The sequence below is a fragment of the Chelmon rostratus genome, chromosome 22 (genome assembly GCF_017976325.1).
Source record: "Chelmon rostratus isolate fCheRos1 chromosome 22, fCheRos1.pri, whole genome shotgun sequence".
NCBI lineage: Eukaryota > Metazoa > Chordata > Actinopteri > Chaetodontiformes > Chaetodontidae > Chelmon > Chelmon rostratus.
The window spans coordinates 14,015,375-14,040,921 of NC_055679.1; the positions used below are offsets into that span (position 1 = coordinate 14,015,375).

The following is a 25,547-nucleotide window of genomic DNA, read 5'->3' on the forward strand; positions in this document are numbered from 1 at the left end:
AATGGCTTTCCTTCCATACTATCAGAAATATCATAATCCTGAGTAAAGTATATCAAATATTTGTATTCTCAATATTTTTTAGATAAAGCCATATGGTTCCACCACATTCCAACAACAATTTAGTCATGTTAATTAATTTTTTATCTGTTTTGCATTTATTAAATAGCACAGCCAAGACACAGCAAAGGACTGAGCCTTGGTACATGGGGCACACACAAGGTAAAATATATAAAACTAAATATACATTAAAAGTGAGGTATGTCTAGATACATAACATTAAAGCATAATATATCACATTAATGCAAAATAATTTTTTGTCTCTAGGCAACATTCAGATTTTTAGGAAACATTCAAAGATTCCTGCCATGAACATCCCTGCAGATAATGTTGCTGAAGTTTAGGAGGAATGTTATGATCAACATCCTGGAAAAACATTTGAGATTTGCACACTGCTTTCTAATGAAATATGGACCATCATAACAGGTAACTAATATTTTCTCTAAATGGAGATACAGTGGTAGAATTTGCATTCACAGACTTCCATTGTCTAACTTTTTTTATTCAGAATTCAGTTACTTCTCCAGCAAGCTGATTTGTTCACAGGATTATACAGTTAATCTATTTGTACCTACCTATAATTGCATTATCAGAGCATCACTGCACAGTGGAATAAACAACATGCTCTCATCTCTTGCTGTCACTAGGCAGCAATGTTAACTTTAATTACAGTCCGGAAATCTTTGCACTGGGAGATGCAAACACGAATGGAGACTTTTGGATTGCCTAGCAATGTAATATTTAGCAGATGGAGATCATTAAGACAGTGTGACGAATTTAGAAGAGATCTGCTGTACACAGCATCTTTTGTTCAGGCTATGTACAAATGAATAACTGACTAAAGTATCGCGCCTCTCTCTAACTTGTAACCGCAAATCTGTAACAGCAACACATAATAGCTCTGTCCTGTTCGATTTCACAAATTAAACTACTGACATTGGGACACAATCTTTTTTGTGGATATTCTTAGTTATTATATTTTTGGTTATTACTACATACGCTAAACCGGATTTTAATTATCGAACGTTCTTATTTCCGAGTATAGACGCAGTCTTTGAAAGCAGCATCAGTTTGCCCAGTTACCAAATTCGTTAAATGCATGACCTCACCAGTCACGTGGTTTTATTCTCGCCACGCCATTGGCTGTTTCACACCGGGGTGGTTGTTTTTGTTGTGAACCAGGAAGCTCCCTTTCAAAATTGGGCGTACTGTCCAACGTTAACATATAAATTAACTACCTTCTTACACATTGCATTTCTTAAAACGTGACTTCTCCTGACAACCATATACTGTTCAACAAATAACGTACTCGTTAAAGAAAAGAAGATATTCGTAAGTATTCACAAGTGGCTTCTTTCTTTGTTTCATTTTCTGTTGCAGGTTAGAGTGAGTGAACTTGTCGAGACAAGTGTTGAAACAAGCAAAAAGTGATAAGATGAAAGGTCGCCATAAGTTATGGCGAAGAAGTTTGGTCTGTGTTTATTTTCACCTTCACTTTCAGTGGCAAGCACCACAGAGTTGTCAAAAAGTAGGTAGCTGTGCTCACACACCATATTGTTGATACTAGAAACTGTCAAAGGGAATGAATCGATAACGCAATGCTAACCGGGTCGCTAAGCTATCTAAACTTTTACTGCATTATTTTAGAGCAAAATATTATGTAGAGTGTTTAATGTCAGTTCTGTGTTTGTCTTTGGTGTTTTCACTTTTAGGATCTTCCTGTTCCCCTTTTTACATTACCAGCATGTCGTTCGTTACAAGTGTACTCTTATTTAATTTTGGGCTACTTACATTTTTTCATGCAAGGCTGCAAGAAATACTTTCGTTATCTGACAGTTATATTCTACTGATTTACATAAAATGTTAAAAAAAGAATTTCCTAGAGCCCAAAATGTAAAGTTCTTTAACAGCTGAAAAAACAAAGATGAATCAATTATCAAAATAGTTGCAGATTAATTGTCTGCCTCTCAATTGTTTCAGCTCGAAACAATGTATTCAAAGTATTTTGCCTTTTATTGGAGTGTAGATATTGGAGATATGTCAGGAATGGAGGGCAATGACATGCAATGAAGTTCTGGATCTGAACCCAGGATTTTGCATCTACAGGGTCAGTGTTTTAGACCTCTAGACCACCAGGATGCTCCAAAAAGTATATAAGGATAAGTCAGACAATAGTGCGCTTCCAAATGAGCACATGTGGTTCCAGGGCTTGGGTGTCCATATACTTTTGGCCAGATAGTCTTGATAGTTTATCGCTGACGTTCATCAAACTTCCTTACATCTCCTCCATTATTTGGCGGTGCAACAGGATCCTGCATGGTTGGTGTGTTGCGCAGAGATGGTGCTGGAGGAACGGGCGCGGAGCTGTCTGCTGCGCTTTCGCCACAGACTGGAGCAGGACATAAAGCCCTCCTACCTGATGGACCACATGATCAGTGATGATGTGCTAACTGTGGATGAGGAGGAGAGAATCAGGACCCAGGTGAGCCTCTGCTTCACCTAAAAGGGAAGCAGGTTTGTAATTTGTAACCAATGTTACGTAATGCATTCTTTATTACAATGCTGCTTTTTGCTCCTGCTTCCTTCAGTTTTGATGAATTGAAGTTTTTAAATATCACTGGCTTATATGACTTCAGGAATATTAGGGGATTTTACTGCAAACTTTGAAGTAATATTGCATTTTTTGCAGTTTATTTCACGCTTTTATTGTATTACATGGTGGATTTAAGATATTTTTCTACATTGTTATACATAGTTAGTTATCATATTGTCAGCTCATTTAAGAATCTTCTGAATAGCAGCATGTAAAATGCACATTATGAAGCCTCTAATATTTCTCTCTCTCCAGCCCACCAGGAAGGATCAGGCTGTGGCCCTGCTGGAGCTGCTGCTGAGGAAGGACAACCGTGCCTACATCTCCTTCTACAATGCCTTGGTCAAGGAGACGTACAATGATTTGGCCAGTCTGCTTCACGTTGACCTACCGTGCATATCGACTGATGCACATAAAAGCTCCTCTGACGACTGCACGCCTTATGGTGATAATGGTGACAGGCTGTCTAATATCTGGAAAGCTAAATTTTTAGTCTTCGGAGGTGTCATTTTGTGCACAAGGAAGGCTGAAAACTGTCTCTGTTACTCCCTTTCCTGTTTGTCTAATAGTCCAGGCAGTGCTCAGTGAAGGCGGCGTACCACAGAGGCCCGTGGTGTTTGTCAACAGACCAGAACTTGTAAACCGGGTCAGGGAGAAACTCTACTGGCTACAGAAGGAGCCTGGCTGGGTTACCGTGTTTGGCATGGCTGGCTCAGGCAAATCCGTCCTGGCTGCCGAGGCTGTCAGACACCACGGGCTCATTGAAGGTGAATAATCTTTGACTGGCTGTCACTGTTATGTTATGTTATTTTGAAACATTTGAAAATGTTGAGAAATTGTAAAAATCTGTAATAATCTCGGATTTTCTGTATCTTCTCACCTCTCTGACCTCTGTCTCTTCCTTCCCCCGCCTCCTTCCTCCGTCAGAGTGCTTCCCCGGAGGGATCCACTGGCTGTCCATCGGGCAGCTGGACAAACCAGACTTATTGGTTAAGATCCAGTCGTTGTGCTTCCGGCTGGAGCAGAGCCTGGATTCCCATTCCCTCCATCGGCCCCCCAACTCTCTGGACGAGGCCAAAGAGCGTCTGCGCTTCCTCATGCTGCGCAGATATCCGAGGTTGCTATATGTTTTGATTAACATGATCTGCTTTGTGTTTTTTAAAGGTTGCTACTGTTCAAATGCTGCTGCTGGTTCAAGATAAAAAACTGCAACCCAAAGCAAATGAGCTTGTTGATTTTAGCATGGACTATAATTACAATGCAAATAGCAATATAAAGAAGGGTTAGCAACAGTAAAAGTTAAATTAAAATGATAAATGTGTCATAAAAAAGTGATTTGAAAAGGATAGAAATATGAAAACAATGGATGGTCTACTCTGAATTAAAAGACAGGTGTGTATACTAGTGTTAATAAATAAAAGAAGAATAGATGATCCGTTTGATATATTATTTCCTTTTTACTCAGCTGTGTCTAATACATTCTGTAACAAGCATAAAACTCTCATGTCTTTTTCACTGTTTTCTTGTCTTTGATCATTTGTCTGTGTCTATTTTGGCTTCAGAGCACTGCTGATTCTCGATGACATCTGGGACAGCACAGTTCTGAAGGTGTTTGATATTCACTGTCGGATACTTTTGACCACCAGAAATAGAAGCCTTACTGATTCTGTTAGTGGTATGTGTCCTATTTTTTACTCCGACCACTATGAACATGCAGTCTTGAATAAATTAAACCTGCTGTGATTATTTTTATTTGTTGTATGTGGAAAAGACTGTCTACAAAAAAATGTTTTGTCCATACATGTGCTTTTACTTTGTAGGTGCTAAATATGAGGTGGAATTGGAGAGTGGTCTGGATGAAAACAAGGGACTGGAGATCCTCGCTCTGTACACTAAAACTAATACTCACGCACTTCCTGAGGAGGCTCGCAGCATCGTCAGAGAATGTAAAGGTCTGTAAGTTGAAACATGTGCTCCGTATTTGTTTATCAATATAAATTACACATACTGTCATGTGTACAATATGGCATTAAGAGCTGAAATATTTTTCCCAGGATTGTCAAATAAAACAAAAACCTGATTCAAGTCTGCATTCACTAATATTGGTGATGTAAATACGCATTAAATAGCATTAGAAAATATTAGTAACTCACTTGTAATTTTTGTGTTCTTCATGCAGGTTCACACATTTTGTTTTATGGTGTAATAGTTCACATATTGTGCCTTTAGCCCTCTGATCCCCAAGCAGTTTCTGGACGGTTTGTTGCCCCTGTCACATTCAGTCCTTCACCTCAGTGGAAACCATGCAGCTTTAAGTAGAATTAAAAATTCTTTTTGCAGTAGAACACATTTGTAATGGCATAAGTCATAAAAAAAGAAAAAAAAAATGCAAGCTGAATATCTTTGGCTATTTAAGACATACTTCATTTGCATCTTTTCACTTGTACAAATATCTCTTGTCCTCTCCTCCTGGCTGCTGGCTTCTCCTGTAGTTCAGTGTACTGTTTGCTCAATTGTTGTCACCAGACTGTAGGTCTCAGTGTAGACAGTCAGGGCGTTCCACAGTGCAGAATTGAATGTTTTCTACAGGATCTGGTTAGTGCAAACGGTTTATTTTTTTGGTAAAATTTTAAATGAGACATGTAGAATTAAGTGACCCACCTTGAAGGAAGCATTCACAGCATGTGATTTATTCAAGGGCTGTCTGAAAATGCGACCATAAGTTTTGTTTTTACAGATTCTGGCTGTGATAAATGATGGAATTTTGGTGATATTTACATTTTTTTTTAGAAAACATACCTTCAGGGGTTCAGCGGATGAACACTCAAACATTCCTGCTTCTTTGTGCCCCCATCCCAGGCTCCCCTCTGGTAGTGTCTCTGATCGGGGCTCTACTCAAAGAAAAACCCAACCGTTGGCGTTACTACCTCCGGCAGCTGCAGCAGAAGCAGTTCAAGCGTATAAGGAAGTCATCGTCGTACGACTACGACGCTCTCGATCAAGCCATGGCTGCCAGCATTGAAGTCCTACCTGACGAGCATCGAGAGTTCTACAAGGACCTTACTGTGCTGGAGAAAGACATCAAAATCCCTGCAAAGGTTTGGCTGCACATCAAGTCACATGACCCTCTTCATGTTTTTGTCCTTGACCGAGGCTCTTAACTTTGTTAATGTCCCAGTATTTGCACAAATTCTAGTATTATTCTTTTCTAGGTGCTGTCTGTTCTGTGGGACTTGGAGCCGGAGGAGGTGGAGGACATTCTCGAGGACTTTGTCAACAAGTCTCTGCTTTTTGTGGACAGTCATAATAAACCCTACCTGTACTACCTCCATGACCTCCAGCTGGACTTCCTGGTGGAGCAGAATCGTACCCAGCTGGAGGTTAGTTTTAATGCACGCTTATGAGACATAAAACTGTTGGATTTCAATCCTATTGTTAAGTGGACGGACTTGTCCATTAAGCAAGAAGCCTTAAGAGGCAATGTTGATTGGAAACAGTGGTTTGCAAACAGCTAAGAGGTGCTGGTAGGAATTGTAAAGGATTGGCCATATATTCTGGTTTAGCTTAATTGTTTTTAAGACATGATAAGACTTTATATAAGACATTCATAGTGATTTTCCAATAACCTGCATGGTCTCTTCTAAAATTCTCATTGTATCAACACTCTGTCACTATAAATCTATGGCATCTAGACAATTGTTAATGAAGTATTGTGTGTGTGTGTGTGTGTGTGTGTGTGTGTGTGTGTGTGTGTGTGTGTGTGTCAGAGCCTTCATTCTAAGGTGGTGCATCAGTACCAGCAGCACTACAGAGACGCTCCTCCCACCTCAGGAGATGAGGAATGTCTATACTGGATCAGATTCCTGACCTATCACATGGCCAGAGCCAACCTTTCGCAGGTAACCCCCACAAACACACCCACACACTCACCTCTTACATTGATAACTAATGAAATCAGTGTGATAATTTGACATATCATTTGGCCTTTATTTGTCATATCAGGTCGTATATTGATATTGGACTAACATTCTTGCTCAGCCAGTGTAGACATTAAACCCAACAAGAGGGTCTTATTTTTCCAGCTTCTGTCTGTCTTCTTTCTTGCTCACCATGCCTCTGCTGGTCTCTTCCTCTGTCGGTGTCTGGCTGTCTCTCTCCATCCAGGAGCTGTACTCGCTCATGTTTTCTCTGGACTGGGTCAGCATCAAGGCCCAGATAATGGGCCCAGCTCACCTCATCAATGACTATGTGGAATATGGACCTATTCTGGACAAAGAGGTCAGCAGACAACAAAACTTAACTGTGTATGAAACAAAGCCAGTGTGGTTATTTTGTGAGTTGATTTTTCATTGCCACAGGGTAGATTTAAATTATTCTTGGTATATTCAGGTATGTGGTCCTCCTCAGCTGCAGCTTTAGAAGTTGATCTTTCTTTTTTGCCCTTGCCCTCTCTTTGAAACTTTGTGAATTAAATTAACAGTGTTCCCCTCAATTATCTCATAAACACAAGCGCATTGTCCTTCCATGTTTTTGCTGTCCCCCGTTCCCTTTCCAATTTTCATCATTACGAGAAGGCAGATTTGGTAATTGGCAAATGGTTTATCACATCAGAGCGGGGAAGCATGGGACTGCGATGTGTAACTCCCTCACCTGTTTCACCAGGACCTGCACAATAAGAAGGCACTGGCAACACTAATTTATGATTCTTATGCCACAGTAAGATTTAATCTTCTGTCTAATGCGTGTGCAGTGATGCATGAAGATTTTATCAGTATTTTTCAATAAGTGGATTTGTGGATGATTACACTGGAAAATGACGAGATTTAAAAAGACTGAGTTAACATTCATGTAATAACAAGCCCTAAATGGCACTAGAAAATGTTCATAAGCTAGATTTGGAGTAAAGATTTTCCTTTTCAAAAGACAAAAGTTTTCCAAATGGTGAGCATGTGAGGAAAAAGGAAAGAGAAAACAAAAAAAGATAACTGGTGCAAAATCAAGAAATTATTCAAAGATTAAACTCCTTACATTGCTTTGAAGAATAGCTTTGCCTTAATGATGAGTTTTACATGCCGTGGACTTTCGTCCGTGCTTATTTTCTCTCCCCACAGAACAGTGAAGTGCGCAGTCAGTTCCAGGAGTTTCTGTCTCTGAACGGCCACCAGCTGGAGCAGCGTCCTTTCCCCGACGTGGTGCAGCTTGCTCTGTCTCAGCCACAGACGTCGGAGGTCTACAGACAGGCTCTGCTGCAGGCGCAGGAGCGGGCCAGGGCAGGGAAGCTCTACTTCAACTCGCTGTATGCAAGCGGCCGTATTTTACTACGATGCTCCAATAATGAAGTTAAAACCAAGTGATGCATCGACCTTGTTGTGCATCTATTTCTGGGGCTTATTATATATGCTAATTAGATGCAGTTTTTTTCATTTTCACGTACTGTATATGTCTGCTGAAAACCTTATTTATGACCAATATGTGTAAATTGACAAAAATCTACATTTGTCACAATTCTGTGCAACAGAGTCTCTTATTTAAAGTGACTTAGTGAGATAATTGTGTTCAGTTTTCTCCTTGGATTTGATTCATCCAGTGCAAAATTGCTCTTGTAAACAGTACAATGACCTGTTTTAGCCTTACATTCAGCCATTATTCTAAAAATAGTGATCATAGGCCGTGTGTCCCAGCTTGGAATTTTATTTGTGTCTTTTTTGCTTTCCAGGAATAAGTGCAGTGTAGAAAGTCTGTCCCGTCTGGTGATCCAACCCCACCAGGGCTCCATCTACTCCGCCTGCTTCTCCCACGATGGAACCAAGATCGCGTCCTGTGGAGCCAGCAAGACACTCAAGGTATCAAAGCAGACTTGTTTCTTTGAGTGTATTTGTGCATCTGTGTGTGTGTGTGTGTGTGTGTGGTGAAAAATATGAGTGCCAAATAGTTTCCATGGAGACCAAATACTGGAAATCATGAAGGGCAAGCCACATTTTTTGCTAGATGTTGTCAAAGAGACTGCATCCACCTGTGGTACACTGCCCAAAGTGTGCAAATGTGCATCTTTTGGAACCATATTTCTGTGTCTGTGGCAAATACAACACAGGTTCAGTTCTGTCTTTTCTTTAGTGTTGCTTTAAATGCTATTGGACGGACGCAGCAAAATGTCCAGAAAATGGATGATACAGCACTTTAACTCAAAACACGGACAGTACTGTGCAACTGCTGTCATCATATCTTTGCCCCCAGGTGTTCAAAAGCACCTCAGGTGAGAAGCTCACAGAGATCCAGGCCCACGATGACGAGGTGCTGTGCTGTGCCTTCTCCCCTGACGACCGTCTCCTAGCAACCTGCTCTAGTGACAGGAAAGTCAAGGTAAGCAGCTAGCTGTCTCCTCGCCTATTGTGACCGACAACAAGCAAAACACACAAAATTCAGCACTTTTTGTCATTTTTTCTTTGTCTTACTCTTTTTTAGTCATAAAATTCTTGTCCCCGTCTGCCTCTTAGGTGTGGAATGTGGAGCGAGCCATGCTGTTGAGGGTCTTTGAGGATGAGCATGAGGAGCAGGTCAACCACTGTGAGTTTACCAACACAACACGACGCCTCCTGCTGGCCACCTGCTCCAACGACAAGCTCTTGAACGTCAAGGTGTGCGAGTGTTTGTTTTGCCTGTCTTGTGACTTATTTATATGTCTTTCTTATTGCTCTCTCCTCATTCGCAGTGGAGTACAGTATATGTTTTTGCCATATATTGTAAGAGTGAAGTAACTGTATGAGGAGAACAGAGAGAAAAGTAAGCTACTTTACAAGTTGTCTGTCCCTCTCCTTCTCAGTGTGTTTCTCTCTGTCTCTGCAGTTATGGAACCTCAACAAGCCATCCTCCCAGAACACCATGTTTGGCCACTTTGAGCCAGTCAACCACTGCTGTTTCTCCCCTGATGACAGCTATGTGTCCACTTCCTCCAACGACGGCACCATAAAGGTGACTGCCATTAAACTAGATACTTGTAAAGCGGCCCTTTCCTGAGGCAGTAAACATCAAACTGTACTTGATTTATGTGAGTTGGATGCACTATAACATATTTATTGTTATTTGTAACTTCAGTGCAAACAATGTTTTTGCCATTAAAAGAGTCTACAACTGTATACAGTACACTGGTGGGATATGTGAATTACAACAGCAGTGCTAGTATCAGACATGAAGAAAATTACGCTAATTTAAAAAGATGACTTTTGTCTTTGTCATGTTGATGGAGAACATAGGGAGACTGAGTTGTTCTTTAGTCCAAATTATGCAAACTACAAATAAAATGTCTCACTTATCATAGTGTATATAGATAGATAGGACAGATCAAGGACACCTTCATGGTGGCAGTGAGGGAGCAAAAAGTGCTGCCTTTTCTCTTTCCCGACCCCCATTTATCCTGCCAGTCCAGGGAATTGAACCGACGACCTTCAAGCTTGCTTCTCTTCAGGACACATTATGCCCCGTTTACTGCCTGTGAACACACAAAGTTGCTTAAACCTTTCGAAACTAACTGGGTTGATTGGTTCCAGCAGAGCTTTCACTCACAACGAGCGAAAATTAACTTAATTATTTAATATTTACTTTGTTATGTCATAATTTACTTAATTACTTACTACCGCTCAGATAATTTGCTTAATAATTTGCTTAGCTAGCATTTTCCTTAATTACTTCCTAACTTATGCAATAACTTAGAAATTTACTTACGCAGGAATTGACTTATATATAGTTTACTTTCTTACTTGATATTACTTCTTTCATTACTTAGTTACTTAACTATTTACTTTGCAAAGTAAATTATTAAGTAATTGAGTAAATAGCCACTTTTTCTTCAGTTAAGAAGTTGAAAATAATTTATTCTTACTATTTATTTAATTTTTTCTTAATACGTGTATTCTTGCCATTGTAGCAAGTAAATTTCCCCAGCTTAGGATCAATAAAGACTTATCTTATCTTATCTTATCTTATATTGTATCACTTATCACTAGTGTCTTGTCAAATCGAGATGATGACGCCAAGAACTTATTTGAATTCAAAACTGCACCTTCTCTAGACTTTGTTCAAAAATGTGCTGCCTTTTCTGCACATTACACTCAACAGTATTCATATTGTACATATGTATATATACACATTATACATACCTGTATGTAGATTTGTGTTGACAGATGCTTGAAGCTGCAGTACTTGTAGACCTTTTTCTGTACTGACACGCTTTCATCGTTTTTTTTGCGTGTTTCTGCATGTGTGCAGCTGTTTCAGGTGTCGTCCGCCAACGAGTGGAAGACAATCGACGTGAGAAACGAGTTCGCAGAGGGCGATGAAGAGGTCCTCGTCAAGTGCAGCACCTGGACGGCTGACGGCAAACGCATCATATGTGCAGCCAGGAATGCTGTTCTGGTGAGCGTTTTGTTTGAAAGGGTGTATTCATGTTTTGAACGCAGAGATCAGAGGCAGCCGTTTGTTTGCTGTGTTGTTGTGTTGCCAGTGCTGAATGTGTGATAAAGAGGGTGTGAACAGTTTGGATGTGGATTTGTCTTGTCTTACGTCTGTATAGATAAAAATACAACACCGCAGGGTCCTCTGTCCTCCCTGCCCTTGTTGTTGGTGTGTTACTTCATTTAAGGAGACGGGAAAGAGAGGCAGTTTGTCCTCCACACGGTCTAAAGAGCGTGTGTCCTGGTTGTGAATGCGAGCAGCCCTGAGCTTTCCAAAATCAGTCAGTCTTGTCCTGTAATCAGTCTGTCTGTGTCCTCTACGTCTTCATTCGTTTGTATTCTGGGAAACAACCCAAACACCGCAGAGATGTCTGAGCTTGTCTCTTTGGCTTTGACAAGAAAGATGAGACTGTAATGTTGCAGGTTTTAATCTCCAGGCTCAAGATAATTATTATTTTAATTGTACATTATAACTCACTATGCTTGATGTAGAATACATAATGAGTTAATTAGAGTTGGGACTAATCAATCAGTTTTGCATGTCGATACTGACTTAATGCACTATTTGGATATCACGCTTTCAAAGACTGATGTTTTTATGAACTATAAATGTGTAATGATGTAATTTTAAAAACCAAAATCTTGTAGCACAAATTCATCAATAAATTAGTAATTAAATTGCTCTAGAAAGCTATCCAGTAGAGGTAGACATATCGGTATTGGAGTATATAAATTGTAGTGCGAAAATAGTACACACAGAAAGGAAAGAAGGGAGAAAGGCTCATGTTTCATTGTCTATTATTCAAAAGTAGACATATGGCCCAGACAGAGTAGACTCTCATTTGTTGTCTTGCTGTCGCCGTTACTCAGGTGTTTGATGTGGAGACATCGGACATGTTGTTGGAAATCCGAACGAATCGTCTGAGCACGGTGCAGTACTGTCACGCCTGTCCCACCAGTAACCTGCTGGCTATCGCCTTCTCAAATTACGCTGTGGAGGTATGAAACATACACAAAGTACAATATACCATGCTATATTTTTAGTCCAGTGTTTATGAAACTTTCTCTGGCACGCCCCTACTTCAGAAGCCGAACTTTCTTCTCTTTCTGACCCCATTTTTTGTACTTATATCCTATTAAAGTGCTATATGAGACTGAGGGTGTCTAAAAATAATAATGTGCTTAAATGAATAAGTGTACAGCGCTCCGTATGTGGTTGTGTTCCAGCTGTGGGACTTGGAGGCTAATAAGAAGATGGCTGACTGCAGTGGTCACCTGAGCTGGGTCCAGCGTGTCCAGTTCTCTCCTGACGGCTCACAGCTGCTCTCCTGCTCTTATGACCAGACTGTCAGGGTAAGGCTGCGTGTGATGCACTATGTTTGACTAATTACCTGTTGTCACAGCAAAATCAAAGTCATGCTTACATCACAAGTTGATTTATTGCAGCTGTGCCTCCAACACCAGCTGCTAAGTTTCAGCCTCTAATGAGGAATGCTCAAGGATTGTGTCGTAGCTTTTGCTGCAAAGAGTTTATCTAACTTTATTTTGTATGAGTGAAAGCATTGCATACTAACCGTTTTTTAAAAAACAGAGCTCTCTGTCGTTGCTGCCTTGACTTGCTTTTGGCTTTGTCCTTGTCATTAAGGTTATATAAACATGAGTTGTTAGCTGATTTGCCCTGACTCATTGCTTGCTTAAACAAAGCAATATCTACTATAAAAAGCCTAAAAACAAAATATTATATAAAATATCTCTGCAGTTTAGCCTTGTAGGGTGGACCTTTTGGCTTTACAGATATTGTAAATTACGTATTGTAGAAAAATATTTAAATCAAGGATGAGTAAGAGTAAGAACTAATCAGCATTAGGGTTAACTAGAAAACTTTAAATTGAAATATATAGTAGAAATCTTGCTTCTAAGGGTCTATAATGCTCGAACTACAACTCTGATTCCAAAAAAATAAAACAGAATGTGATAGCCTGATAATCCTTTTTGGCATGTGCTCAATTGAAAACAGCACAGATACAAAATGTTTAATGTTTTACCTCATGATCTTCATTGATTTTTGTAAATATGTGCTTATTCTGAATTTGATGGCAGCAACACATTTCAAACAAGTTGGGACAGGAGCAACATAAGACTGGGAAAGTTGTGGAACGCTCCAAAAACACCTGTTTGGAACACTCCACAGGTGAACGGGTTCACTGGTAACAGGTGATATGATTGGGCTTGAAGGGAGCATCCTGGAAAGGCTCAGTCGTTCACAAGCAAGAATGGAGCAAGGTTCACCACTTTGTAAACACATGATTGTATGCAGGAGATTAATACATGGGCTCAGGAACATTTAGAAAACTGTTGCGGCAGTTTGTTAATTAGTCTTTTTTTATTCACATTTTACACAGTGTCCCACTTGATGGACTTTATTATTGACCCCTTAAACATCCACCCCTGACAGCAACCTAAACCTTCCTTAACAGAGCAACTAAAATGCCAAGTAATTTGTGAGAAAATGTGGGTTAAATTAACCCGTTTCTGAACCATAAGAAGAGAAGTCCCACCTGACCTGGTAAATGTTCTCGCAGAGGATAGGAAACCATCTTGTGCCGCTTAGGCGTTCCATTACCAGTGTGTGTTTTTCAGCTGTTAGACCATCTGGAAATTCAGTTTGATGTGCCAAACAAAAAAGTAAGAGACAGATACTGATGACTTATTTATTGCAACAGACAGGTTATTCCCAGTTTGTCTCAGCAGCGTGACAATGAAAAGGCAAGAGATTATATAAACGGATTTGTAAACTAACAAGGCTTTTTCACCCAAGATCAGCTCCTCTGCATAAATATGAAGTAATTTAGGAGGAAAAGTGAAACCTTATGTCGTTCACTGGAAGTTCACATTATGTCCCACTCAAGCATGTTTCCCGCCTTGTGTTAATGTAGTTATGGGAGACAAAGAAGGTGCACACCTCCTCAGCCGTCTGCCTGAAACGAGACTCTGATGTTCTCTTCAATGATGAAGAAATCTTATTGTCAGCTGCAGACAACTGCAACAGACTGCAGGTGAGCCGGCGGGGAAAATGAAGCAAGAGACTGAATGAATGAATGAAATGTGTCGGGCTGGTCGAGGCAGGAATGTGAAGCTGGAATTACTGTTTTCCTTGAGTGTGAGTTCATGTGCAGACAAGTATTAGTGTACTATGATGGGGTCATATCAGGTTCTCATAGAGAACAACGTGTGCGTGTTTGTCAGGTTCGGGATGGCAGGACAGGATCGGTGCTGTTCCAGTCGGAGGAGAAGCCGTCCAGGGTCCGGTGTACGTGTTTGTGCAGGGAGCCCCGTGCTGTGGTCCTGGGCCAGGAAGATGGCACCGTACAGGTAGAAAACCCATTCAGACACACGGTGCGCACTGCATATGTTTATGGGCATGTGTAACACGATGCTGCTTTTGCTGGACGACATGTTGTTCCAGACATTTTCCTGTTCACTCGGCTTAGGCGCCGCACTCGAGTCTTATAATGGTCGCTAAAACCTTGCTGCTCATTCTGGCATCATGTTGGTGACATACGTGAACAAACATGCATGTAAATACAACGGGCAATATTGAGGTCCATATATGTCCATATATTGTACAATTAGTCGATAACGTAATTATCATGCAAGGCCTCGTAATGGGGCAGTGAAAGTGAATTTACTTTGATTTTGCTTCGATTTGAGTCAATTATTGAATAAATAATGACCACTGTTTGACTACATTAACACGATTTTATTATTTTAATTGAACTATATTAACTTTAACCCAACAACAAGCTTGTGTTTATTAAGCAAAATGACTGGTGCTAGCTTCTAGAATATAAAGATTTTCTGCATTTATTTGACTTACTGTGTATTATTGTAAACTGAATGTGTTAAGGTTTTGGGCTGTTGCTCACACATCAGAAAACTTCCCCCTGGACACTCAGAATGTGCAGAGCTGCAGCTAGTCATTATTTTCATCATTGATTAATATGCTTGGCCCTCAAAATAGTGAAAAACACAATTTCCCAGATGTGATGTCTCTAAATTGCTTGTCTTGTTCAACTAACAGTGTAAACCCCAAAGGCATTCAATTTATTATCATATAAGGTCAAGAAGAATAGCAAATCCTCATGCTGTTGGAACTTGGAAGCTGCAAACATTTGGCTCAAATCATTACAAAAACAATCGCAGATAAATTTTCAGGCGATCAGCTACTGGATTAATCGACTCATGGCTTCAGCTCTAATTGTGATTCATATATCTTAGTAGCTAAAAAAAGTCAACAGATAAAAAATAATCCTTAATTGCAGTCCTTCCTCATTCCATGGCCAAACAAAATCACGTCTTCAAGAAGGAGTCCTGAGAAATGCGCTTCTTCACTTTGTTGCTCAGTTAGCGTTAGATGACATGATCGATACCGCTCTCATATCTGCAGTGAATAGGGAGCTACAGCCAGGAGATTTGCCTCCAGCGCCTCTTAAGCCACTAATTAACTTGTATTGAACCCTTGAATTAATTTGTTTAACCCACACAAAAACAGAAATGTAAATTCTGCAACTTGTGATTCCCCCCTCGAAGCCGCTTGTCGTTTTGAGCCAGGCTAGCCTTTTCCCCCTGTTCTCAGTCTTTATGCTAAGCTAATCGCCTCAAAAAGCCCTGAAAGCAAATAAGCGTATGCCCCAAAATTTGGAACTATCCCTTTAATAAAAACACACATTTTCACGTGTTTTCTGCAAATTTCCACGCAGCGCTTTCATGTATCCCCACTTGTGCACTTTCTATGAAGAGACAGACAGTTCTACACTTAAAAAGAAGCCCTAACTTTTGCGTACGTGTGTGTGCGAGGATGTGTCTTTGTGTGAATATCTCTGTTCCGTGTTGTGGAGGAGGTGCTGTTCAGACCATGTTGAGTCATGAAATCTGACATCACCACTGTCGCCCTTTTTATCTGTCCTGTCAGCTGTACGTCAGGTCAACTCAAAACACCTCTTTCATCTCCCTCCGCCCCTCACTGCTCTGCCTGTCTTTTCACCTGTGATTTGTATTCTCAACGCTCTTCCCTCCTGTTCTCTATCTCCATATTTAACATCTCTGTCACACTACTTTTTTTAATTCCCCCTTTTGTTTTGTTTATCTCGCGTCCCGCTTTTGTTCTGTCTGTTCCCCGGCACCCCTTGCTCCGCTGCTCTTTGTCTTGATGATAAATTGTTGTTCACAGGCAGAGAATGAGGTCCTCGTCTGAATTGTGGCAGGTGTGTGTTTTGGTGTGTGAGCGCATGTGTTTGTTGCATGTCAAGCGCATATGCGACGGTAGAGGACGTCCCAGAAAGTTCCCGACCTATATTAAAACGCATACTTACACGCAATCCCCCGACATATCCCTGCTGTTGCCAGGCCAGCGCCCTACAGCAGAGAGCACCTGTAATTAATTAGAAGGTCCTACAGTCTAAATGAACACAGGGGTTAATGATATTAATTACAGCTCTTCTCCTGGCCCCAGAGATATGAGAGGAAAGGATCAGTGTGCAGACTTAAAGAAGCACAGATGATTAGTGATCTGACTCCTTATAACTAAGAGAGTGGAAAAAAGGCAGTGGAAAATATTGATAGAATTGCAGTTAGTGCACACAAAATATACAAAATTCTGTTTTTTCCTTTATTTTCCCACACTGCCTCAGAATTTGCTCTGTGCATCGCTCTGATTTGAGCACAAGATTTCTAAACCAATAATGTTGCAGAGTTAGTAGCAATGCCACTACCTAACTGGCTGCCAACAGTCAGTTGTTCTGCTTGGACAAATCAGCCGATGACTGACTTGGGTTGGTATGGAACTGCAATACTTTTGTGGTAAAGACTGAAATGTGTTTGCAGCAGCAAGCAGCAAAAACTGTCGAGTACTGAAAGCTGGTATTGAATGTCTGCTCAGATCATCTTTGTTTGCTTTGGAAGACACCTCGTTACTTAATTACTGTCATTGCCTTGTACTTACCCACAACAGTTCACACGCCGTCAGATCACTATGATTTGATGGTAATGGTCCCTGTAAGCACTACCATTCTGCTGCCTTCCTGCACATTATTAGCATCATCATTCATTTCACGATAAGCATCCAAAATTCTAATATCTGTTGAACTGAAACCAAGGTTGCTCTGTTGCATTTTTTAGTCCTCCTTTTAGAGATGATTGGTATTCCTTGTTCAAGCATTCCTTGAGGTCTGTTAGTTATATTTAATGTTTTATACTTTATCAGTGACCTCCAACAGACTTAGATACATTTTTAGTTCTTTTTAAACATCGAGTCTGCACGGCTTTTGTTGCTGTAGTATCCAGAGCAAACACCAGAGGGAGCCCTGGTGTTTGCTAGAGGTGGTCCTGGTGACCACTGCAGTGGAAGCCATTCATTCCCTTTTTCCCCTCATTCTGAGTTATTAACAGGCAGTTTACATCAACAACATCTAACTTCACGTACGATGTGCAGGCAAGGATGGAAAGTTTCTGTGTGTTTCTTTATGATAGAGAAAGTGCAGCTGTGTGCGTGTGAATGTGTGTGTTCTGTGCCAGGCAGCAGGGATGAAGGCTAGTCAGGTACTGAGGACGGTTTGCTGCAGGATCCGACGATTGCTGACCTCCTTCAGAGGGTTGATGGTGGCTGTAGGGCTATTCACAGGCAGCGTGCAGGTATGGTAGGAAAAGGAGTAATGTCTGTGTGTGTGCGTCTCTTGAAGAATCACTCACAACAACACACACAAGTACAGCAAGTACACTGTAAGTGTGTAGGTATATCTAAAGATACTCTTAATGACTCTCAGAGAAGAGGCAGATCAATAATTACAGAGAGGATCTTACTGTTGTTACTGTATGTATCAATAATATCAGGTCTTGTTATGCTGGACCATTTTCACCACTTTCATCATTATATTTTGATTTCACATGAGTACTGCAGTACTTCAGCCACTTACTTACTCCCTCGGTAGTGGCATTTTAAACAAGTGTCCTCTTTACATTAGCCTGTTTTTATTTTTGTTTATTTTATTTTATTTTTCTACCAAACAGCCTCAGGCCTTTTCCTGACTGCACCATCCCAGAAATCCTCGAGCAGGACGTTTAAAGCTCTCCAAAGCATTCTCTCTCAGGCTTTGAAGCTCGCGTCTCCGTCCGTGGAGCTTGACAAACATGGTCGGCGTGCCCCGAGGCTTGTTCTGCTCAGGCATTTCAGCCTTCTCCTCTGAGATGTAAATATTTTAGTGTCTGGTTAAAATCCCTGGCATTATGACCCTTTCTTTTAGACTTTCAAAACTACAGGTGCTCTGCTGGAGAGGCAATAATGCTGTGTTGTACTTTATTTTATTTTATTCGCTTTCTGTGATTTATTCGCTGTTTTTAAATTGGTTGAACGAGTGAATGATTGTTTTTGTTTGATTTTCAGTAGTTTATCGTTTATGAAGTTTGAAGTTGCAGACTCAGCCACAGCAGCATAAATTTAATATTTATTGCCGCTGGATGGATCTATCTGGAGGTTAATTAGAATAATGGAGGTGCCACAGACGGTTTTATAATTGCACTAGAAAAAGTTGATTTCAGTTATAAATCTTTTGAAAGAAAATGATTTTGTTGTACTAAGGCACAGCTGTGTTTTAGCTAAATGCTAACATCAGCCTGCTAACATGCTCACAATGACTAACATGCTGATGTTTAACAGGTATGTTAGTTTAGAATGTTTGCGCTTCTGCTAATTAACGCTGAGCTGCGATTGATGGCAATATAAATAGTTTTGCAGGTATTTTCTCATAAATTAAGGTAAAGTAAAGTCTAATTTACTTCTGTTAAGCCCTAGATGAAAAGTTAAGAGATAATCAAAGTTATGACGGTTCATCCGGTGCGTAACATGAACGTCTAAGAGCCAAATTTCATGGCAGTCCATCCAACAGTGGGAGAGATATTTGAGTCTGAGCAGCCGCCATCCAGAGAGCCACAACACCAGTAAGACTGAACACCTTTCACCGTTCCTTCCTGGAACCCTATGAAGGACTTTTGGACATCTCTGGGCTGTAGTATTAGCGACCGTCCCTTTGACCTTTTGTGGCCATTCACAAAATCTTTCCCCATCCCATCTCAAGAGCCTATTACAGGGATTTGTGCAGCAGCAGCAGCAGTTACCCCAAGTGAGAACGCATGATGACATTTTTTTTTTCTTCAAGCTGAATCTTTTAAGCATCAAAGCTATTTTGTTCTCTGACTCCCCTTGTAATTTCTCCAGGGCTGTCAGAGCGCCAGCAGCCGGACCGAACAGTCCTGCAGACTGCTCACACTTTTCCCCCAACTCTGCCTTCTTTTTGATGTGCTTAGCGCCATCAAGCCAGCAGCTGCACCTAAAAAAAAGTGACCTTTTCTCAGAATTTTTAAGTAAACTTTCCTGGATAGTTTTCCTCCCTGAGTACATCTTGGCAAACATAGCTATCATTTGAGTCTTGCACAGATATTCTAGACTCTGGGTGTGAACCTCGCATGACTTCCTGGTACAGTAGCGCTCACACACAAGTATACAAGTATACACAACCTCATGTCATACAGTAGATTTTAGCCACACTAGCGGCGTGGCGCTATGGATGGTAACGTCAGTCTGTCTTTCTGTCTGTTGGTTGGTCGTTCCACCACTTTGGCTCAGGCTGAAATATCTCAGCAACTAAATATTTTGTACAGCATTTAGGGCGCCCAGAAGATGAAACTGAATTTTCCAACATGAGATTCACATTTTTGGTCCTTAGTGAAATATTTTAAACGATTGGCTGAATTGACTGTTGGTGATCCTCCGACTTTTCCTCTGTTGCCAGCATGAGGTTGAGATTTTTGAGTGAAAACGTCTCAGCAGCTACTGGATGGACTGCCATGAAATTCGGTACACACATTCATATTCCCCTCAAGATGAATTGCTATAACTTTGGCGAGCCTTTGATTTTTATTGTTGTGCCATCATCTGGTCAGCCTTTCAACCAGTTGCAAAACTAGCAACATTCCCATAAACCTCAGCTACACTTTGTGCTTGGTGCTATTTAGCAAATGCTAGCATGCTAACAGACTAAACTAAGATGATTAACATGGCAAACATGGCATGTTAGCATTGTTATTGTGATCATGTCAGCATGCTGACGCTAGCATTAAGCTCTGACTAAAGCCGCACAGAGTGTGGCTGTTGACTCTCAGTCTTGTTGCTGTTATTGTGGCTTTTGTGTATTAGCATTTGTGGGGATAACGCTTGTTTCTTCCCCCCAGGTGCTGGAGGTGCCCTCTGGGAAGCTCTTAGCCACTTTGCTGGGGCACACAAAGACGGTGCTGCACTGCCAATTCAGCCAGAATGGCCAAACACTTATCACATCCTCCGAGGACACCACCATAAGGGTAGGCGAATCCTGTCTGCTCCCCCAGTTTCCCCCCTTCCTCTCTTTCTTGCTTGGTTCTCCTGTTGGTCTTTCTCCCATTCATCACCATCTCCCTAATCCTCCACCATCTCTTCTTGCCTAATTCATGGCTTGTGCTTTCACCTCCTCCCACAACCTGCTTCCCGTTTTTCTTCTCCGCTATTGATTGTTCTTCTTGCCCCTTCCCCATTCCTCAACTTGACTAAAACTGCCTGCTCGGCTGAATCACTCATCCTCAGTGCTCCGGGTCTCTTTGGTGCTTTCACCTTCCCCTACCTATTACACACTACCAGCGTCTCTGTCGGCCCTCTTCACCTCTCCATTCTTCATCCCCCTCTTTTGTCTCCTCTCCTTCCTTTCCCCCTCTCTTCGCCTTCGGCTATGCTGCTTTCGATAGCTCTTTATCTCCCTCCCGCTCTCGAGTTTACTGTGTGCAACTATCTGTGTTTGTGTGTGACTATGAGTGTGTATTTCGGGCCGTTACGGTCTGTCAACCCCCACCGTTCATGCTCTGTTGCTCATTTCCCCTTTCCTCCCCTCTCATCTCCTCCTCCTCCACCTCCTCCTCCTTCTTCATCTTTTCTCTTTGCTGACAGACCTGTCCACTGCAGTACTTCCTTCCCTCTCCGACAACGCAGCACCTCGTTCCGTATTCATGCGTCTGCTGCCTATCCCATCACTATTCTCGGACCATCCGCCGCTTATTCAGAAGCTATTCAAATTCATGCTGTTTGACATGTGCTCGCTAGGAAATGGTGATGTGTATTTAGATGTTAATGCAGACGCAGAGTGAATGTAATGAGAGCTAATGACACTGATGTTAGCTGGTGAAGGATTGTAGCCTCTGGGCCAATGACAGGTTCTTTTCAGAAGGAGAAAAGGTCCAACGTCTGTCCTGCCCACATCTTTGGCCTCAGTTAAACTCCTGTCTCTGGTCATTTACCTGCCTGCACACTGTCATAAACAAGCACTCTGTAGACACATGTGGGCCTCCAGTGTTTTAACCCCAGATGCATTAGCATATACAGAGCACATCTAAGCAGAGATTTGATCAGGGAGAAGGAACATTAAAAATATGCACAAAGAACAGTACAAAATACTGTGATATGCTGTACCACTGGTGGTGTTGTACAGTGCACACAAAAAGTTACTGAAATATGACATCCCTGTTTATATTATAGCAGCATATGAGGCTACACTGCTGCCTCCACTGCTCCCTGTCAGATGACTGGTGGATGCTACATGGCTCAGTCTTGTGCCGAAGAAACAGCCTGTTGTTAGAATGCAGTGTTTTTTTCTTTACATTTATTAATTGATCCTCACGAGTGATGTTGGCATTTAAAGGAAAATTCTGGTGTTCTTGAACCTGGGTTTTATTCTAATAATTGTGTCCATTCTGACCTCGGGTGCAAACATGTGACCCAGCTTGACATCTGAATTTAGTCAGAATGTTATGAGAGTCATGAGAGTCAAAGATGTTTGTACCTTCCCAAACTTGCTTAAACATTTTTTTGTTATTGGAAGTACAGAGAAGTTTAACTTTTCAATTCCAGTTGCAATGTCCAGCCTAAGCTTTAAGTTATTAAACCCTCACAGACTTTAATCGATGTCACAAGCATTATCAATGCCTGAGTGAAAGAGGGTGCCAGGGCTGCAAATGCTGCATGAGGGAAGCTTCACATATTACCTGCATATACAGAGGCATTTCAGTGGGCAGCAGACTGTGAGGCTCTAAGTAGAATGCTATGGATTGTGGGTAATTCTTCCAGGAAAGTCTGCAGAATTTGGTATTTATGGAAAGTTTGCCTGCTGAGTTCACTTATCGGGAAACACTCGTCAAAGTCTGTGAGTCAGTAAGAGCGGATATTGGAAACTGAATTAAAATGGATTAGTTGTTAAAAGATTCCTTGTCCTTGTTTGCCTCTCTGTTGCCCCCTGTAGGTGTGGAGGTGGCAGTCTGGGGAGTGTAAAGTGCTGCAGGGTCACAAGGAACAAGTCAGATGCTTCTCGCTGCTCTCCGACTCGCCCGCCGACGCGAGACTGCTGTCCTGGTCCTTCGACGGCACTGTCAAGGTGAGGCTCAAACACACACACACTTTAACTACGTTTCCACCCAAAGTACGCAGAAGTTTTAGTCCCAGGAACTACTTTTTGCTTCAACCTTTGAAGATTAGGACTGATATATGAAAGCGTGACATCTGTTTGTACACATCATTTTTGCCCACGACTGTACAACAACAGATGGATTTCGCCGTTGGTCCCTCTGTCGTGTGCTTCCTCTGTAACTCTGTGATGATGTGTTGAAGCACAATGAGCAAGAGACAAACTGGCTAGCAGCTGCAGATTTTTAAAAATGGTGGCTGAGATAAAAGCACTTAACCAATCAGACATGTTTGGACTTCCACCAAAGTTTCCAAGTCCCTGGGCAAAGTTCCTGCGGTGGAAACGCAGCTACAGACTCACAATACAGTCAACAGAAGCTTGAAATCAAATATGAAATAACCTCCCTCTTTTTCTTGCTCACTACAAGATGTGGGACCTAGAAAGTGGCGAGAAGCTGCAGGACATCGAGGCTCATCGGGGAGCCATTCTGTCCTGTCATGTCTCGCCAGACGGATGCCTCTTCGCCACCACCTCTGCTGACAAGACTGTTAAGGTTCAACACTTACACACACGCACACGTACTCATGGGATGAGACATATCTGTTTGTGCTGCCAGTAATAGCGTGACCTATTACACATCAGCGTCTTCCCTCAAACCTCCTTCAGAACTCATTACTTACAGCACATACACATGGACGCATTGCTGTGGGTGATGTCTGAGGCTAGAAGTTTCTCTGGAAGGGAGGTGAGGGACCTCAGAGATTAGCATGCAGCAGATGGCCCCGGGCAGGTCAGTCTGTCCTCTTATACCCACATCCAGTGATCATTTAGTCTGACTGCAGCCCGTGGACCTGCTGACCCACCAGCCTGGCAGGCTGGCTGGCCCGCAACTGACCCACCTCCCTGTCTGGATGTAGTTTTTGCCAGTTTGCGGTTTCCCAACACCGCTGCGTTTGACTTTGGCCTGACTTTGACTGGCTCAGTGGGCTGGAGATGCGGTTGTAACCTTTTTCCTCAAGCAGCTCTAAAATCATTGCCTCTCCAACCCGCCATCCACAGGAAAGGGAACTCCATTGCACAGCACTTTGACACTGGCTCCCTCTCAGTGTCATTCATTTTCTCAGACCATGAAGACGACCGCGGGTTCTGTGTTAAATTTATACTTCTCTGCCCAGTATTCAACCACAGATGACAACTGGTGTTCCTGAGTGTCCAGCATTAGCAACAATGCACAGCCGCTCTCTCGGGCATTTGCTAAAGCAGCTGAGCCAGAACCACTGCCACCAAGTTTCACACGGGAATTTGGATTTAGCCGACACTTACTGTAGAGAACAGCCACTGGGTCGGCAGCCAACCTGGCTTCCATCAATGGATGGTAGTGAGAGAGAATGTGTGTTTTATGGATTTGGCAAAGATGATAATTGAGGTTTGTGTGTGCTGTGGGGCTGGTGAGCAGCCAGTCACATAGTCTTTGCTCTCCAGACCGAGTTGGGGCTTTGGTAGCTCAAAACACACAAACACAAGTCCCCGGTCTCCATCTATCTAGAGGTCAAACCAAAAGGCTCAGCCGTGAGTGCTTTTGTTGAGAACCACAAAAAGGAGGATTCTCCCTCTTTCTGTCCTTCCATTTCCTCTGTTTCCTCCTTCTTCCACTGACCTTCAGATGAATGGGACTTTGTGTGCAGACGTAGTTAGCCGGCTGCCAAATGAAGTGTCTAATTATGAGCTGTGTTATTTTCTGTGCGGCGCAGGATGTGATTGGGGTAAGGAAGGAACACAGAGAGAGGAAGAGGTGGGAGGAAAGAGAGATAAGGGAGGAATATAAAGAGGAAAAAATGGATGAGAGACAGAGAGGAAAGAATTGAAATCCAAACAAAGTGAGAGAAAGAAAACAGGAGTGAGAGAGCACTCATTACTGATGCAGCACTGTAACAGCATTAGCTCTGCATTTGGCCCAATTATTTGTCCTCATAAGACCTATTAACGAGTGATGATTGGTTTGAGCAACAGAAATAAAGCTTTATTCTAATTATTAGCAGTTATTCCCATGTAAGCACTGCTGTGTTTATTTTTATAGTTACATTTCATCTACAGTATATCTCACCTGTGTTACAGAAACAGGTGGCTTCTTCTAAATGTTGAATAAGTAAGTGTTAGGCACACATTTCAGCTCTGTAGCAGTGTGAAAATGAAGTAAATGTATCCAGTACATGGTTAGTATGGTATGGTTAGTACAGGTTTTTGCACATCAGAATGTGTAAAATCTGTTTTTGGCTGTCATTTTGATGTACTGGTTATTGCTCTGCAGTCCTCTTGATGCATTGCTTTCTGCTCCTAGCTGTGGCACTGCGAGTCCTGGCGCTGTGTCCACACACTGAGCGGCCACCAAGACTGTGTCCGAAGCTGCCGATTCTCCTGGGACAGCCGACGCCTCGCAACAGGAGATGACAATGGAGAGATTCGGGTGGGTGTTCGATACATTCAGGGTTTTCTAAACGGTGCATTGTGTAAGATATGGACAGAATTTCAGTTTGAAATATTCAAGAAGTGTACAATATCAACAGAATGTGAAGAAGTGACTAAGGTCTTTAGTGCTGTGCGATATCTACTGATGTTAGCATGCTAACCAGCTAGCTGCACCTCGTCCTGTCTCTGGACCACTAGTAGTCCAACAGTATAGCTCAGGTGTGTATGTGAGCGGTGAGTTTGCTACGTTTTACAGGCTCTCGCTTTTACAGTCGAATAAATAAGAAAATAAGCTCACAAAATGTCAAGAAAGGAAATATTCTCATATCCATTTTCCTTGCCTTCTTAGTATCGGGTGTTGTGCAAGGAATTCAGGCTCATTAGGCTTGTTCTGCTGTCAACGAGAAGGTGGGAAGTAGCGAATTTTTAGAACTATGAGGAGAATGAGGTAGT

At 41.9% G+C, this 25,547-nt stretch overlaps 1 protein-coding gene across 3 annotated transcripts in view; it reads left to right on the forward strand.

The window, feature by feature from the left end:
• The first annotated feature begins 1,244 nt into the window (after positions 1–1,244).
• apaf1 (apoptotic peptidase activating factor 1) overlaps positions 1,245–25,547 on the forward strand; it is a 47,247-nt gene continuing 22,944 nt past the window's right edge. The window contains exons 1-26 of one of the 3 annotated variants that reach the window (XM_041963668.1): positions 1,245–1,389; positions 2,366–2,539; positions 2,906–3,095; positions 3,220–3,417; positions 3,578–3,767; positions 4,213–4,325; positions 4,471–4,602; positions 5,510–5,748; positions 5,863–6,030; positions 6,418–6,549; positions 6,815–6,928; positions 7,762–7,946; positions 8,367–8,493; positions 8,885–9,010; positions 9,145–9,285; positions 9,494–9,619; positions 10,913–11,059; positions 11,968–12,096; positions 12,325–12,450; positions 14,034–14,153; positions 14,344–14,469; positions 17,671–17,787; positions 20,380–20,505; positions 22,467–22,598; positions 23,056–23,181; positions 24,967–25,092. In XM_041963668.1, the coding sequence (XP_041819602.1) occupies positions 2,396–2,539; positions 2,906–3,095; positions 3,220–3,417; positions 3,578–3,767; positions 4,213–4,325; positions 4,471–4,602; positions 5,510–5,748; positions 5,863–6,030; positions 6,418–6,549; positions 6,815–6,928; positions 7,762–7,946; positions 8,367–8,493; positions 8,885–9,010; positions 9,145–9,285; positions 9,494–9,619; positions 10,913–11,059; positions 11,968–12,096; positions 12,325–12,450; positions 14,034–14,153; positions 14,344–14,469; positions 17,671–17,787; positions 20,380–20,505; positions 22,467–22,598; positions 23,056–23,181; positions 24,967–25,092 (3,600 nt within the window). In that variant the 5' untranslated portion in view covers positions 1,245–1,389; positions 2,366–2,395. Of the gene's footprint in view, positions 1,390–2,365; positions 2,540–2,905; positions 3,105–3,219; positions 3,418–3,577; positions 3,768–4,212; positions 4,326–4,470; positions 4,603–5,509; positions 5,749–5,862; positions 6,031–6,417; positions 6,550–6,814; positions 6,929–7,761; positions 7,947–8,366; positions 8,494–8,884; positions 9,011–9,144; positions 9,286–9,493; positions 9,620–10,912; positions 11,060–11,967; positions 12,097–12,324; positions 12,451–14,033; positions 14,154–14,343; positions 14,470–17,670; positions 17,788–20,379; positions 20,506–22,466; positions 22,599–23,055; positions 23,182–24,966; positions 25,093–25,547 lie in introns of all 3 variants that reach the window. The other 2 variants (XM_041963666.1, XM_041963667.1) reach the window with 2 other exon arrangements.